Source organism: Notothenia coriiceps, unplaced genomic scaffold (assembly GCF_000735185.1).
Source record: "Notothenia coriiceps isolate Sejong01 unplaced genomic scaffold, NC01 NC01_scaffold00022303, whole genome shotgun sequence".
In the NCBI taxonomy this organism is placed as follows: Eukaryota; Metazoa; Chordata; class Actinopteri; order Perciformes; family Nototheniidae; genus Notothenia; species Notothenia coriiceps.
The window spans coordinates 1-16,130 of record NW_011355004.1 but is presented as its reverse complement, the minus strand read 5'-3'; the positions used below and the strand labels follow the sequence as shown (position 1 = coordinate 16,130).

The window sequence follows — 16,130 nt, the reverse complement described above, 5'->3', positions numbered from 1 at the left end:
CTTTCAATAATGTATAAAAAAAAAAAAGGATAGCAACTACAAATGTAGCATTTTCCGTGATCATAAAGATGTTCAAATTGGCTTCTCAAAAAGTAGAGTAAATGTACAATATAAAAACCCATGAAAAAAAATCCTGAATTTCTTGCTGGCACTATTGTATTAAAAGCATTTTATTGAAAAGACTATTTACAGAACCAAAACCAGTCAATGGTGACCATAACATACAATGTTGCTTCCATCACCAACTTTCTTCTAAACTACATTCCTCCTATCCTCTGTAGGGCCATGTGTAGCTTGACAGGTGACTTGCAAAACTATTATTCCCATATGTAAATTGGCTGTTGAGACTGTTTGCGTGTGGAGTATAATTGCAAGTAATAACACCAGCACCGCTGCATTTTTACTAAAACTACAGTATGAGTCTGGTGCAATGTGGGAATTAAAGACTAGAGCCTGCCAAGCCTTATTCGAGCATTAAGTAGGAACCAGATGCCACTACATCACACAATGATTAAATCCATTCACCCCCCCTAGCTCATACATTTTTACACTTTCACTCCTGATAGTACACAACTATCCCTTTGTACAGAAATATCAGATTTTATCCGTAAATACATAATCCAACCGTGTTACAATAGTAGCTTTCTTTCAACCATCGGCTCTCGCTAAAATCAAGGCCCCTTTACTCCTGTGGCATAGGGGATGTGTGTATGATTGAAAGCAAGAGTAGAATGAGGATTGTTTATTGCCATGTGTGTATTCACATTTTTAGTCCATCTTGAGGCTACGGTAGATGTAGCGAATAAACGCAAGTGAGGCCCAGAACGACACGCTGCCCAGCATCAGAGAGAAGACCAGAGCCGTGAGCAGAGAGTAGCCGAAGAACTCCGTGCTCTGCACCAGGCCGCTCATCGACGACCGGTTCCGGTAGTAGAAAACAGAGTAGACGAAGATGAAGAGGCCGGTGGAGCCGGTGCTCAGGACGCTGCGCCACCACCACCGGTGGTCTTCGCCGGACAGCAGGAAGTAGGTGAGCGCGACGGAGATGCAGGCGCCCACTGAGAGGAGGATGGCGAAGACGCACAGCAGGATGCCGTAGAGCGTGTAGTGCTCTCTGCCCCAAACGGTGGCGAAGATGTAGTACAGCTCCACTGAGATGGCACTGGAACAAATGTTAAAAATAGAAACAAGTGGGTTAAAACCAAAATCTAAAGGCTGTACTTTTTATGTTTTTACCATTTGTCTGGATACACCTGTTAGTTAACCGTTAAAAGTTTATTCCCAAATAAAAATATTTAATCATTATAGTCATTCTCCTACAATGCTTCTTTTGTGACCAATTTTTATTTTTCAAACTATCTTCAAAAGCTAGCACAAAAGTATAGATACAAATAATATAAATATAAATACAGAAAGGAGAACGTATAACAGGGTCACAGCTCTGCTAATGGCTACAGAATGGTTTCCAGATGCAAAGGACAGCTTGGAGATTAATATATTATGAAAGGAAGATATCCATTAATCAATAAACATAAGATTCAGGGTGTTCATTGTGTGATACGGATTTATTGGCGGTTAAACCAGCAGAATGCAGCCCTTTGGGTTGGTTAAATAGATTAATAGTAGAATCGTCGTTCAGCAATATGATGTTGGGAAGAACGGTATTACTATCCCAATCACTTCACACCAAAACTGTTTAACTGTATGGAGAGGTGGTCTTAAATTCCCCCTTAGACTGAAGCACCCTTCCCCACACATCAAGACGTCTCACCTGAAAGGCAGGAAGCCGCCGATGGCCATGTGCACGGCCGTGTGTTTGTACCACGGCTGCGTAGGGATCTGCCGGGCGATGTTTCGAGTGCGGCACGGCGCCTGGAAGCTGCCCGCTCGATTCTTTCCCACAATGCCTCCGATGACGGTGAGCGGGAAGCCCACCAGCACCCAGGCCCCCAGGATGAGCAGCACGGTGGTGGCCGGCAGAGCCTGAGTGGAGCCGCTCCACCAGTGGATGGAGTTCACAACACTCCATGTCAGGAACAGAGGAGCTGTGGGGATGAAGGACGGATTTAATAAAGAACACACGTTTTCATCATCACCTTTTTTTGAGAAAGTATGCACCGGGGTATAGTTAAAATGGGTTAGGGTTAAGTGATTCATTATATTTAATGATGAAAATATATAGCTGCTGGGTTACTGAATAAGATCAATTTGTATGTGCCAGAAATGCTCTATTTAAAACAACTTCTTGAACCTGAACCTGCAGAAATGAATAGATTATAAATTGAGTTGAACAGCTTTGTCCCATTATACAAATGAGACTGCTGTTTACACTAGGCATTAAAAAGACACAAAGTCATTCCATCAAAGCTGTAAAAGCTAGGCATGGGTGAAATAATTCCAGTTTATCTTCTAAATGTGTAAAGTAACACTTAAAGCAAAAGTGTGTATGAACAATAGCGGTGTAAAAAAAACAGACAGCTTCCTTATAAGACGATATATGAAAAGTTTAGGTAAAGTTACTAAGTTACAAAATGGTCAAAAGAATCATTGTGAATACATTATTAACATTATTTAAGTGTAAAAGTTAGCTAAATGTTGCTCCTTAGAGACCATAGTGTGAATCTACAGACAGTTTAAAAGGCCAAACATCAGTTAAAATTCATCCGTATCAATTGGTTCCTTTTAAAGCTTAATTATGGCATTTTTCAATGACAGCTTAATGCCTACATTGAAAATGTCAAGAGGGAAATGTAAGAGCTGTGATGAAAGAAATAAGGAGAAAAGCAAACAAGGACTGAGGATGGAAGCTGCTAAATGGGTAACACAACCCTCAAGCGATTGGCAGAGAGGAGATAATCTTATGCAATAACAGATACATCAAGTTTTGATTACCTGCAAATATAAAAAAAATTCAAATGCTTTACTTGTGTAACCCTGGCACAAGAATTTCCTTCTGGATAAATAAAGTCTAATCGTATCGTATCTTATCTTTCTTATCTTAAGTACTGTTTACCCTGCTCTCACAACCAGAGTGTGAAGTGATCCCAGACCCTCCATATCAGACTCACCGGAGAAGAGGGAGGAGGTGAGGATGATGTTCCACACCCAGCGCTGTCCGTTGATCTGTGTGTAGAAGCTGCAGGACACGTAGCCCGACACACAGCTGGTCAGAGCGTACAGGACGATGGCAGCAGAGTTGATGGCGCCATGGCGATGCACGTTAAACATTCCCAGCAAAGCCATGAGGATGATTCCTGATGAGGACACATTAAAGTGATCAGACACCTTTACATATGACCTGTGTGTGTATGCCATCATCAGGTTTCTAGCTGTTATGTCCCTTTGCTGGTCAGTACAAAGACTGCTGCTGCGGGTCAGTGCTGTCTGGGTTTTCAAACAGAACAATGATCCTCCTAATACTGTTTGGGTGTATTTGAGAATGAATGCCCACCTGTGGCAAGAGTAAGGAACTGAGCCCCCACCCCCAGCACGGCACACAGCAGGCTTTTGTAAGGGGGAAACCTGAAGACGTCAGTGTGGATGATCTTCCAGCCGTTGTCTCCCTGGTCCAGATCATCACAGCCGCCCTCCTCCTCCACATTGTACCTGCAGGTGAGGGGAGAAGGCTTTCAGGTACAGGAGTAGATGAGGAGGACTAAGTGAGAAGATAGAGGAAGAAACTAATGATCCTAGACTGCTTGATTTGAGTTATTTCCCATTCTTGGAGTTAGATTTGATTTCCTGTTTGCTATTTTTTGATACTGTTCCAATTTGAAAATATAATCCTGGATATTTAATATCATCCGTATTTATCTGTGAATATACATGAACAAAATGTTCTAATTCTTTCATTGAAATGTAATAGAAATCTAACGTATACAACATTTAAACTAGCCTGTCCTTGGACTCAGACTTGTTAAATCTACAGCCTTATGACCAAAAGAGAGTCAAAGGTATTTAAAGCCAAAATGTATGCCTTTAAAGTTTAATGCTATTTTTAGACTTTTAAATCAATCTTTGAACTACCTTCTCAAAAGACAGTCAAATAAGGGCTGCACATGCTGAGTATTTTTTTATAATTGAGCAAATTATCAAATGTATTTACAAATTATAAATTGATTATATAATTATTACTTGAAAATGTCCAAAAAAAATGATAAATGTCTTTAAAATTCTCAAGAGAAAAACTGCAAAAAGCAAAAAATATTCACCTTACTGTCTATGATGTTTTTCCTCCCAATAGATTTAAGAATTGTCTAAATGACGTTACTTTTTTTCTGTTGGTATAAGATTGTGAAACTCTATTTGAGATGTTTTCAATAGCCTACAGTCTTTATCTTCTTTCCCTTGTGTTTTTCTATAGTATAATTTCCATATTTAAAAAGACATGAAACACAAAGTCTCACATTTATAGGCCCGACTAACCTGGCAAAGTCATTCTTCAGGACCCGCATGAGGATGATGATGACGAAGCCCAGCAGCAGCACCACCAGCACCAGCGAGTTAATGATGGAGAGCCAGTGGATCTCCAGTGTTTTGGGGAAGAACGAGTAATCTCTGAGACGCTCGGCTCTCCTCGAGTGAGGCAGAGGGGACTCGAACCAGCGCACGCTGTACGTGTGGGTGACGACCAGGCTGCCTCCTCCCACCCCGACTCCCCCCACTGAACCCACGCCCTCCTCCAGGGGAACAGGTTTCACGTCTTTCACTGATACATTGGCAAATATCACTGTGTCGCCATTGTACTCAATGTTGAAGTCTAGATGAGTCCACAAACCCACCTGTAGGGGGTGAGAGGGGAGGGGAGGAGACAAAGGAGAGTAAACAAAGAGAAAGAGGGAGAGAGAGATTAAAAAAAAAATAATTACAGTAGGTGTGGTTCAGATGAAACCGGGACTTTGCCTAAAGATGAAACCGTACACCTTCTTTCTCTTTGCATCCCAAATAGAATTTACATATCCCACAATCCCTCAGGAAGAGGTTTACCTTGTGGCTGTGGGGCAGGAAGCCGCTCTCCTCTATGTAGCCCACAAAGCCCAAGATTGGAATGTCGTCCAGGACAAACTCGAAGTAAAAGAGTTCCTCGATGGCCTCACGAAGTTCGTCCACCTGAGACACACAAAACATATCCATAATCAGACCCCATTTGTTTCACAGGCCACGGCATTTAACCCCACACTATGTTAAGCAATGATAAGTATTAAAAGCACTAAATAGCATAAACAGATAAGTACACTATGATCCGGGGGAATTTAAGCTTCACACAAGGTGCCTGGTAGTTTACGGATTAAGTTCAAACTGTCCACAAACATACCTGTATTTCTGAAAGTGTGAGCGTGCAAAGAGGCTTTTTCTCCACGTTCTCCCTGAATCGAATGTAATATAAGGACTCTGCCATCCTGTCGCCATCCAACACTTCTCCCAGACTCAGGGACTTGTGATGCACCTGAAGAAGAAGTGTTACAACATGAGTAACAGAGGGTACAAAAAGCAGCAGAAAGCACAAGTTGGTCACAATTCTGTGAATAAGTGATTTCAAAATGTAAAAGCTATGATGAGGTAATTAAAGCAGGGAAACATAACTAAAAAATAACACGACTGAAAGGACATGTCTCTTAAGCAATGCAACATTAATTAAATCTTAAACCAGGTGAAATTCTCTCGACATAAAATCACAGATGGCATAAAATAATACCTTTTATTTCAGTCTATATTATACTGTGTCATAAATACATTTGAACATATATTACCAATTCTTCTACCTGTAAAAGGGTCATTTTTATTCTGTATTCAAATCATGTGTTCATAGATTTTGCAACATTAAGCCAAGCCATTTTGCAAGTTGAATTGGACCCTCGTGGCCTAGTGGAGAAACACTACCTTTCAGATAAATGTTACAACAAATGCTGAGACGTAACTGTTATAGACAACATAATCTCTCTTTGTGAGCTTCAGCAGACAACAGCACACAGCGAATCAGAACAAAGACTGACCTTCTCCGGTCTGCAAACAGGCAGGGTGTAGTAGTGATATGTCTCCTGGGGGTTATGATAAGGACCCACTTTGTTGACATAGAGAGTCACGTTCTCCCCCTGTTTATAGCCCACTGCCCAGCCTGAGAACAAGCACAGGATCAAGACGCAGTGCAGGCCCATCGTCCTCTGGCAGCCCCCTGGCAGGTGTCCTATTCCACACCGCATAACCCCTGGTGCAAAGATGGACAGTGGATCAGTTCATGGGAACAGCTGTTTATCCGTCCTGAGACTAAGAGTATGTCTCTCATTTAAAGTCAAGAAGTCAAGTCGTGTCCATGCCACTAACACCTGACGTGTGATTTATGTGTCAAGGGGAGAGTTTTGTGCAAAGTCACTTCAACCTGTTCTAACAAATACAAATGGATAACAAGAGACACGCTAACAGCAGTGAGACACTGTGTGTTACAATGAGTTTCATCAGTTTTATAGTCATGGGGGATTTTATGACTAGAATTAAATGAGCTCTGTTAATTTGTTTCTGTCTGTGATGACTTTGCGAGAGTATACACAAAGTGTCATAGCCCAAGGATGCTGTTCTGCAGACCAGTATCATTTATTTAGTAAAAGCGTCTCCCCAGAATTCATCGGCATACTGTTGTTCTCAAATTCAAACATCGTTTTACACTGCATGGAAATACTTAGTAGCATTAAATGTTTAAAGTGCAACGATAATGCCACAATCGAGTGTGATGCTAGGGGGATTTCTTCTTTTCTGAAAGCCCTAAATGAGCATTGACAACTTATATACAAATACAGACCTTCCTATTTCAAACCAATAATCTGAAATTATTATTAATCAATAATTAACCTGTCCTCAACCTCACAAAGAAAAGCAATGATCATGTATTTTGATATATAATAGAATTTAAGAGGTTAATCCATACTCAGCACTGATGTCACGTTACAGGTCAAATGTCACGGCAATGCAACCTTTCTGAGATGTCTGTGTGGCGTGCAGTTTTAATGCAATTCAATCGCAATTATAACAACTTGTACTCCGTCTTCTGGATCACCATGCTGACTTTTAACAAGTTAACAAGGAGGAAAAGTTGGAATGCACGGTGACAGCTGTTACCAGTTTAAACTTGAGTGTATTTGCTTGCTAAATAGTGGGCATGTTTTTTCACAGCAAATAATGATTTAGCTTTTTTTTCTAACCAGAGTGGTATATGAAGTTCTGCTAGTGTGGACGAGCTCTCTGATGAATTCTCTCCTGAGGTTCAGAAGGAAAGTCTCAAGAGGCAGATCACTTGTGTGTGTGTACTCTTCAGTTTCAATCTGTTTCCTGGTATGACTCTTCAGCACGACACATGCAGACCTCCTAAATTATTTAGTGCCAGGAGAGCCATTAAAATATCACATTTGAAAAGACTGTTTTTAGATTACACAATTAATAATTTTAGCTAGGCCAATAATTCCATCAGCAACCGAGGACTAAAAAAGCCATGCTTGTTTCAACTCTGTTTAGTGAAATGTTGTGAGTGATTGCTACATTGACTTTTCTCTAATACTACATTTACAATAAGCTCAACTATTAGAGTGCCAGAAAACGCAGTGGGCCTCCTATTTGTTTAGCAGATTCCACTCAAATGAATGAGACTATAATGATGGGCCTCCCTGATTCGTGTAAAACAAACGACTTATCTAAATCAACATTGCGTTATCCAAAATATGCATATTGGATTTTTATTTTAAGCATGGACGACTCAAATGACTACAGGGTGGTAGTTGGAGAAATCTGCTATACCAGTATCACAGTTATGTCACTCCAGGTCCAATGCTGCAGATCCGTCCAAACCTGTCTGTCCGCTCGTCTGTCTCCTCTGTCTCAGGCCCGACTCAGTGGACTCAGCTCCGGTATGCGCCGATGCTCAATGTAAAGATTTACAGCGGAACATCCTGGAAAACCACGGTGCTATGTCCCAACGTATTATGCATTCATGGCGATCCTATCCGGGTACATCAAGTACTTTTATTGACACATGAGCCAGTGTCGAAGAGGGGGTTCGACTCCACGTCACCTTAAAAAATAAAAATAACGACGACTCCGTTGAGTTTTCCGGAGTGGGCGGAGAAACAAAAACACACCTCCGACCTTACCGGTAATTCGCAGCCGGGGAAATGTTCCTCTCACGAGCCATTCGACATTAACCAGGTTTATTTTACTGCTATAACGTAACCGAAAAACACAATTGAATCCTTTTGAACCCTCAAAATAAGCGACTCTGTTATTATGCTGTGTTGACCGGATTTCCTTCAACCTCAATGAACCAATGAATGCCCTTCCAGTACTTCCTCACTAGAACTCAGACCTGGTTAATCAAACGTGCACAATCGATGCGCATTTCTTCAGTGTCTCTGAGGATGCCGAGCTCGATAGATTGATAGGCGATGTCTGATATTTTATTTCCCGCGAAAGAGACCCGCCACAGTGCTCACAGACTCGAGGGAAAAAGCTACGTGGTGAGTTAATAAACATTACAATTGATTAACTTCATCGGAAGTTTAAAGTACAACGATACAATAATGCTATCCCCTGCTAGCATGTACAATTAGTATGCCTGTGACATTCATTATGATTTAGCCTAGCAGCTGCAGCTTTGAAGCTGTGTGTGACAAAGCTACTCACCATGACACGGTCTGTCCTGCAAACCAAATCCCCCTCAAAAACTGAATATTTAATATGTCCTTCTTTCCCCGTCACCCACAATCATATAAACAAGCGTATGATAGCTTTTCCTCGAATCATCTTTAATTCGGCATGCATCAGTCAAAGTAGGACGCGTGTAAACATGTACACTTTAAAAGCAGAGTCGTGTAATGTTATATGCTAAACAACACTGGAAGACCTCAATTGCGTGTGTGTGACAACAGAATAATAATTAAACATTGTTTTTCAGATTTTTGTGATTTCAGTTTGAGCTTCAGCCAAACACAATGGGAATTCACGGGCTTACTAAACTGATCGCTGATCAGGCCCCCGGTGCCATCAAAGAGCAAGACATCAAGAACTACTTTGGTAAATGTTACAGGTCCCTTTCCCTACTTATTGATGACTGTACTAGAAGTGTGAAAGAGATCAGATGAGTTTAATGATCTCCCCTGGCATCAATGTGGTATCAGATGGTATGGGGATATGAGAGATGGAGGATGAATCACTTCCAGAAATAAGAGCCATTATATAGTGAATGAAGGCTTGCATAGAAACCATGTCATAGATCACAATGCCTTATAAACTTGCCTTATAGTTAGCTAACTGCTTTTCTAAACGTTTGCAGGTAGGAAAATTGCAATAGATGCCTCCATGTGTATCTACCAGTTCCTGATCGCTGTGAGACAGGACGGGAACCTACTGCAGAATGAGGATGGCGAGACGACGAGGTAAAGCCACTACAATACAGACATTAAGTCGTAATAGGAGACACACTAAAGAGGCCGTAGTTATTTTCTTGATCCTAGACGACGTAGCTCATATCTGGACCCAATGCTGAAACATTTCTGCCACCTCGTTTCCTCAGCCACCTGATGGGAATGTTCTACCGGACGATCCGCATGCTGGAATATGGAATCAAACCTGTGTACGTGTTTGACGGAAAGCCCCCACAGCTCAAGTCAGTAGAGGTTAGTATGAGCTCGGATTTCCTGTTGTCTGAGAGATCAGTACATGCCATGTAAACGTTTTACAGCTGTTTACATGTGTTAGAGCTATTTGGTAATCAAAAGGGGGCAACTACAATTGCACTCACTGTATTATTGAGATCGTTATTTACGTTTGCTTATTAAAACCCTACATCCTGTCTTTTGTTAACTCATTCTCTTACTCTATCTTCGCTCTTCTTGTCACCCCTAGTTGGAGAAGCGAGGGGAGAGGAGGGCGGAAGCTGAGAAGCAGCTCGCTCAAGCTCAGGAAATGGGTACAGTTCATATTTGTATCCCTTTCTTTAAAATTTGTCATATGTGGTAGGGCTGCTCGATTATGGCAAAAATCATAATCTCACGATTATTAAAAACGATTATCCATTTACTTTGAAAACATCAATTCATTGGAGAATTGTTTTTTTAACAGTATGTTTTGAACAGTTGATTACCCTGAACTTTAAGTATAATTCAACTGAAAAACCAATACAAAAATTGTTTTATTAAAAAAATAAAATAAAGTAATAATAAAAAAAATAATCGTTTTATTTCGATTAGGTTGTTTTCGTAATCGTTAAAAGCCATAATCGTAATTGCGATTAAAATACGATTAATTGAGCAGCCATAATATGTGGTGGATCAAAATCAGTGTGTATATTTGGTTATTAGCAGGGGTGTAAACCAGCATCATCAGTCTTTATACTTATATTTAAGCTTTTTTACATGGTTGAGATTCATTTGATAAATGATTTGTCTTGACCCAGGGGAGCAAGAGAATATCGACAAATTCACCAGGCGTCTGGTAAAAGTGACCAAGCATCATAACGACGAGTGCAAGAAGCTGCTGACCCTGATGGGAGTGCCCTACGTTGAGGTAAGATCTACTCTCACTTTTACTGGATTTCTATCAAAAGAGACTTTTCCAATAAGTCTTGTAAAATATATCCCATCATGAGGTTTTTGCAAGTGCATGGTTATTATCCCGATAGGCAGGTTTCCAAAAAGAAAAAGTAGATTTTTGTCTGCCTTAACAACTGAATCTGAATCCTCTCACGCTTCATACATTTGGATACATTAAGAAGTAGATTTAAAGTGAATGTACAGTGAAATGCCTCCTACTTACTCTAAGCCCTCAGAGAGATGTCAGAGAGATCAACGGCAGCAGAACAGGTCTGAGGGAATCATCATTGGAAATATCATTGGATGTGTTTTGTCCTGTAGGCTCCGTGTGAGGCGGAGGCCAGCTGTGCTGCTCTGGTTAAAGCAGGGAAGGTGTTTGGAACAGCAACGGAGGATATGGACGGGCTGACCTTTGGGACAAATATCCTGCTCAGACACATGACCGCCAGTGAAGCAAAGTAAGCACCTGCATCCCACAGTCACTGCATCGTTCATACCCACTGCTCTCAGCCTCTGTAGCACAGATGTTCCTGAAGAGGAGATGATATGCCCAGTGTTGCAACACAAACAATAGTAATAAGAATTTATTTATTTTATGGACTTGATAAAACGTCGCAAAATGTATTTGTTTTTAGGAAACTTCCTATCCAGGAGTTCCACTTCAGTCGCATCCTGCAGGACATCGGCCTCACCAATGAACAGGTAAAGAAATATTGCAGCAGTAATTTGTACATAATACAAATGTATTTTTTTTTATTTGGAGTTTGCACTGTGGGAATATAACCACCGTTGGACCAGGTACACAGGTGATATGTTTGAATGAACTCCACCTCTCTCCTCCTGTAGTTCATAGACCTGTGTATCCTTCTGGGCTGTGACTACTGTGGCACCATCAAGGGAATCGGTCCCAAGAGGGCCATCGATCTGATCAAGCAGCACGGCAGCATTGAGGAGATCCTGGAAAACATCGACACCAAGGTAATCCACGTCTGCTACCATCCATAAGTCCAGGAAGTTTAATGAATGAGTTCTCGTTTCTCATTGTTTATGTCCTTTTTTTCCTTCATGCAGAAGCACCCCCCTCCAGAGGACTGGCTGTATAGAGAGGCCAGAGCTTTGTTTTTAAATGCAGAAGTGGTGGATTGTACCACTGTGGATCTGAAGTGGGGGGAGCCGGATGAGGAGGGGCTGATCCAGTACATGTGTAGCGAGAAACAGTTCAGGTGAACCAGCAGAGATTCATTGGGTTTTGTTGCTTTGATGATGATCACGACATGTGTTATTGCAATGATTATGAGCAGATCAGCTGTGTATACACCGTCTGACCACTAGGCTGCACTGCCAGTCACAGAGGCAGAGTTTTTAGTCCAAGCATCACTTAAACATATGGCCTTTTTCCCTCATATATGTGGTTTAGATGCAGCTGCAACATCCATCTTCATTTGATGAAAATCTTAAAAATGACTAATTCAATATCAGTTATGTTGAAAAACCTTTCTAAATTAATTATTAAAGTCCAGACCTACAAACGGTGTTCTAAAGACTTAAATTAAAAAGTCCTCGTTTAATATAGATCCTCTTAAAATCAAACTAAGATCACTTTGATATATTTTTCACCCTTATCGTGAATAATGTTTTTTTTAAAAATGGTATCTCTAATAAAGGCCAAAAGATATCTTAAAAAAAAAAAAGCATACTCTATAATATTGAAAGTCATATCGCAAATCCGTCCAAAAAAGAAGTCTCCAAATGATCCAGCCCCAGGTTGAGAGCACATACCTGAGTGTTCGTCACCATCTTCTAAATGCTGGTTTAAATGCTTGTTTATTGCTGAGAAATAATGTGTTCAAAGTTCAGGATGATAACGATAATGTGCATTTGTATTTATCGATTGATGCATTTGTGTGCAGCGAGGACAGGATCCGTAACGGCTGTAAGAAGATCTCCAAGAGCCGACAGGGCAGCACTCAGGGACGACTCGACTCTTTCTTCAGCGTCACCGGGTCTCTGTCCTCCAAGCGGAAGGTACATTCAGAACAATATCAGAGTGACTGCGTGAATCCAAAACAATGGGATCGTTGCATTTTCTATGAACCTAAATAGATTTGTTTGTTCTGCTTTTCTTTAAGGAACCTGAGCTTAAAGGATCTGCAAAGAAGAAGCAGAAGACCGGAGCCACGCCGGGCAAATTCAAGAAGGGGAGATAGACTGAGCATTGGGCTCCTTGTGATTCCTTTTAGATTTCATATTGTAATAAATATCATCCTATTAAATAAAAAGTGTTAAAACCAACGTTTGGCTCCAGGTGAGGCAGGAGAAAGCTGCATGTTACAGGTTCAGCTGAACAATCCTGTATGTACATGACCAACTGGATTTTGTTGATGTTAAAAAAATATCTAAATAAGTGTTTGAGGCTTTTTTCAAAGTATGTTTTCCGGTATTGAATAAAAGCATATTTATAAAATAATTTGTTGCCATCCTATTGATGTGAATTTTGTCACATATTTATTTTAAATGAAATGAAATGTCATGGCAGACAGTAAGTACGACAAAACCCAGTACATCGGGTTAAAGATGAAAAAAAGACACATTTTGTAATCCGTCACTATAGTGTGTCCATTATTGTGCTTGTGTGATAAAATAACAGGAAGAGTAGTTTCAAGGGCTTTCGTTTCTGTAGAAACAGGGTTCATGTGGTGTGTAGCAGCTATAAAAGCTTTAAACCTTGTTTCACAACATCCTTTTGTATTACCCGACCGATGTGGAAGTATGTTTTTTAGTCTTTTGTAAGGTTCAACGCCTTGTTTTCTCCATTTCCCCCGAGGTAAGATGAATAATTTTACTGCTTTTTAGTGAATTTGAATATAGTGTTTTAAGCCACATAGTTATTTTGTTCATCTGTTCAATCATAAGAGAAATAGGGTCTGATAAAAGGAGTTTGTTTGTTCGGATATTATTATTGAATATAACTATTCAAAATGGGGTATAATGTCTAAAGGAAGAAATCAGTGAGGGGAAGAAGTATTATATATTATAATGATCCTTAACCTAAAAGTACTAATACCACAATAAAAAAAAATACTTTTAAAACGATTAAATCTGCATTTAAAATCTGACTTACGTCAAAGAGTACAAGTACAATCAATAACATATACTAAACGTAAAATACTGTATTCAGATTATTCTTAATGATGCAGTAACATGTAAAATGCATTTCAAATTGAAGTTGCAGGTAATTTTATTTAGTTTTTATACTGTTTGGCTGTTGTATTTGCAGTCCATTGTTTCATCTCGCAGGTTTTGAAATCCTTAGGTCATCAAATAGAAGTAGTGCAGTAAAAAGTACAACACAAAGAAACTACTTGAGTAAAATGAGTAGAAGTACCCATAGATAGTTATTAAGTATTTAGTTGATTAATTGTACTTCAGGGTTTTATCCTGACGACGAATGGGAAGTAACCGAACTGTCACTGTTTCTAAATCCAGATGAGAAGTGTCTGCGGACCAGCGTGTGAAAATGGCAGCCATCATGTTACTGAGTGTCTTCTTTGTTTCAGGTAAGCTGTTCCTTCCCTCACTGCAAAGAAAATATCCGTCTGATCATTTTTTCTAAACATTCCCTTCATGCTGATTTTTGTATGTGAACTTATCATGAATTTGTTCCACAGGTGCTCTGGCTTCTTGTCCTGAACATGCTCAGCCTCTTGTTACCACACCTCAGGAGATGGAAGCACTGAGTGGATCCTGTCTGCAGATCCCATGTAACTTCAGCATAAATGCAGAAGAGACATTTGACCGTACAGGACCAACGTCCGGATTGTGGATTAAATCTAATTATTATTACTACTTTGGAAGTAAAGTGGTTTTCAACGGCAACATGATGGAAAATATCTATCCTATGAGTCTTACTGGAGACCTGAGTCAGAAAGATTGCTCGACCCTATTTTCCAGTGTAATCACAAGTTACACAGGCAGCTACCTCTTTAGGATCGACAACCGGCCATTACGCAGAACGGAAACTTGTGATCCTCTTCAAATAAAAGTTAAAGGTAAGAGAAGTTTGTTTCTGTCAGTCAATCTATACTTTTAGAGAACGTAACATGCTGATAGGAAAGTACATTTGAAAACCACACCAAAGGATTAGGACAAAAAAAACATCTGGTTCTCGATGACTGAAGTGTTTGGTAATAAAAACAAATAAATGAATTGTATCCTATTCCACGTCACAAATCAAAACCTTAAAGGATCTTTAAGTCTTTTATAAATACGCTTGTTAGAATAGTTTTATTTTATTTGACATGTTTTGACAAATTCTCACGTTTCATATACTGTCAGTATGTAGTGTCTCTACTGTGACATGTCTCCATGCTTTAATGTTCAAAAAGCTCTTTATTGTTCTCATACTGCCTGTGCTGCAGCACCTCTTTTCACCCTCTGTCTGAAACCAGAGCCCTGTCTGCTCTGATTGGTTACCTGGAACTAGTGATGTCACTATGTTACGGAAGTAAACATTTGTGGCGTTTCAGGCAGGCAGGGAATTTGTGGGAGAAACTCACTCTGGAGGGAATTTAAAGGATTGTAGTCTTTGCAGACCATTTCCATGCACACAATCTATTTAACACGTACATGAATGGGAGGACTCCAAAGACATGATATGGCCTCTTTAAGTCACTATAATTACTATTTCAAGATTAAGTCAATATTTAATTTTATTCATTTGTAGGGTATTTAATGACACACTTGAATAATATGCAATACAATAATACAGATTTGTGACCAATCTGTATTATTTTAATTTTATGATAAAATCTGTTAATGTATGAAAACTCCACAGATTCTCCTCGGAGCCCCACCATTGAGATCCCAGGTGATCTGAAGGAGGCCGAATCTGTCACTGTAACCTGCTCAGCTCCAGCTCCCTGTCCACACTCCCCTCCTAAACTCACCTGGACTCTCCAACAAGACCCTCCCAACACAATGGAGGAAAACCCAGATCGGACCTTCACGACTAAGATCCAGAAGACCCTCACTCTGACAGACCAACATGATGGATTCAACATCACCTGCTCTGCCAGCTATCCTGTGAATGAAGGGAAAGATGTGAAGACAGCAGAGGAGACAAAGACTCTCCATGTTTCATGTAACATTACATTATTTTATTATTGATAGCAGCTGGCAAGACAAATTATCTTTTCTCATCGTTCCATGTGTCCTCTAGACGCTCCCAAAGATGTCACGGTGGTCGTCAGTCCGGCTGATCCAGTGTCAGTCGGCAGCTTGGTGAATCTGACTTGCTCCTGCAGAGGAATCCGTGCTGCTGACGGCTTTGCCTGGCTCATGATGATGAGTGATGGCCGACTGCACACGATGGAAGATAACACACAGCTTTATGTATTTGAAGTCACCAACAGTGATCGAGGCAGATCATATTTCTGTGGGTGCAGCAATGTCTTGGGCCTTCAACTATCGAAAGGACGTGCGTTGATATTCGAAGGTAGCTGCAGGAGTCATGGTTTGAAATGTTCTCATGTTTCCCAGTGAGTAGAATCTGACCATGCT

General features: G+C 40.4%; 3 protein-coding genes across 4 annotated transcripts; 2 read left to right on the top strand and 1 right to left on the bottom strand.

Annotated features, from left to right (window-relative positions):
- Positions 1-154: 154 nt before the first annotated feature.
- Positions 155-8,284, bottom strand: tm9sf1 (transmembrane 9 superfamily member 1). 2 transcript variants are annotated; one of them, XM_010780957.1, is made up of 9 exons: positions 7,783-8,284; positions 5,994-6,205; positions 5,315-5,446; positions 4,987-5,109; positions 4,426-4,781; positions 3,452-3,606; positions 3,069-3,254; positions 1,772-2,045; positions 155-1,162 (listed from the first exon to the last, which is right to left on the bottom strand). In XM_010780957.1, exons 2-9 carry the CDS (start codon positions 6,198-6,200, stop codon positions 769-771), a joined length of 1,827 nt encoding a protein of 608 aa, XP_010779259.1. In that variant the 5' UTR covers positions 6,201-6,205; positions 7,783-8,284; the 3' UTR covers positions 155-768. The 2 variants fall into 2 exon arrangements, with proteins under 2 accessions (XP_010779259.1, XP_010779260.1); XM_010780958.1 differs by having other exon boundaries at positions 7,834-8,284.
- A 115-nt stretch (positions 8,285-8,399) lies between these two features.
- On the top strand, positions 8,400-13,034 carry fen1 (flap structure-specific endonuclease 1). The gene is made up of 12 exons (XM_010780956.1): positions 8,400-8,498; positions 8,936-9,054; positions 9,314-9,416; positions 9,554-9,656; positions 9,886-9,949; positions 10,436-10,545; positions 10,893-11,029; positions 11,207-11,273; positions 11,418-11,549; positions 11,643-11,794; positions 12,482-12,596; positions 12,701-13,034. Exons 2-12 carry the CDS (start codon positions 8,973-8,975, stop codon positions 12,776-12,778), a joined length of 1,143 nt encoding a protein of 380 aa, XP_010779258.1. The 5' UTR covers positions 8,400-8,498; positions 8,936-8,972; the 3' UTR covers positions 12,779-13,034.
- Positions 13,035-13,322: 288 nt separating this feature from the next.
- On the top strand, positions 13,323-16,065 carry LOC104953921 (vascular cell adhesion protein 1; the record flags this gene model as incomplete). The annotated part of the gene is made up of 5 exons (XM_010780968.1): positions 13,323-13,395; positions 14,058-14,128; positions 14,240-14,620; positions 15,406-15,711; positions 15,790-16,065. Coding segments are annotated over exons 2-5 (1,003 nt in total), but the record flags the coding sequence as incomplete, so codon positions are not given.
- Between the last annotated feature and the right edge of the window lie 65 nt (positions 16,066-16,130).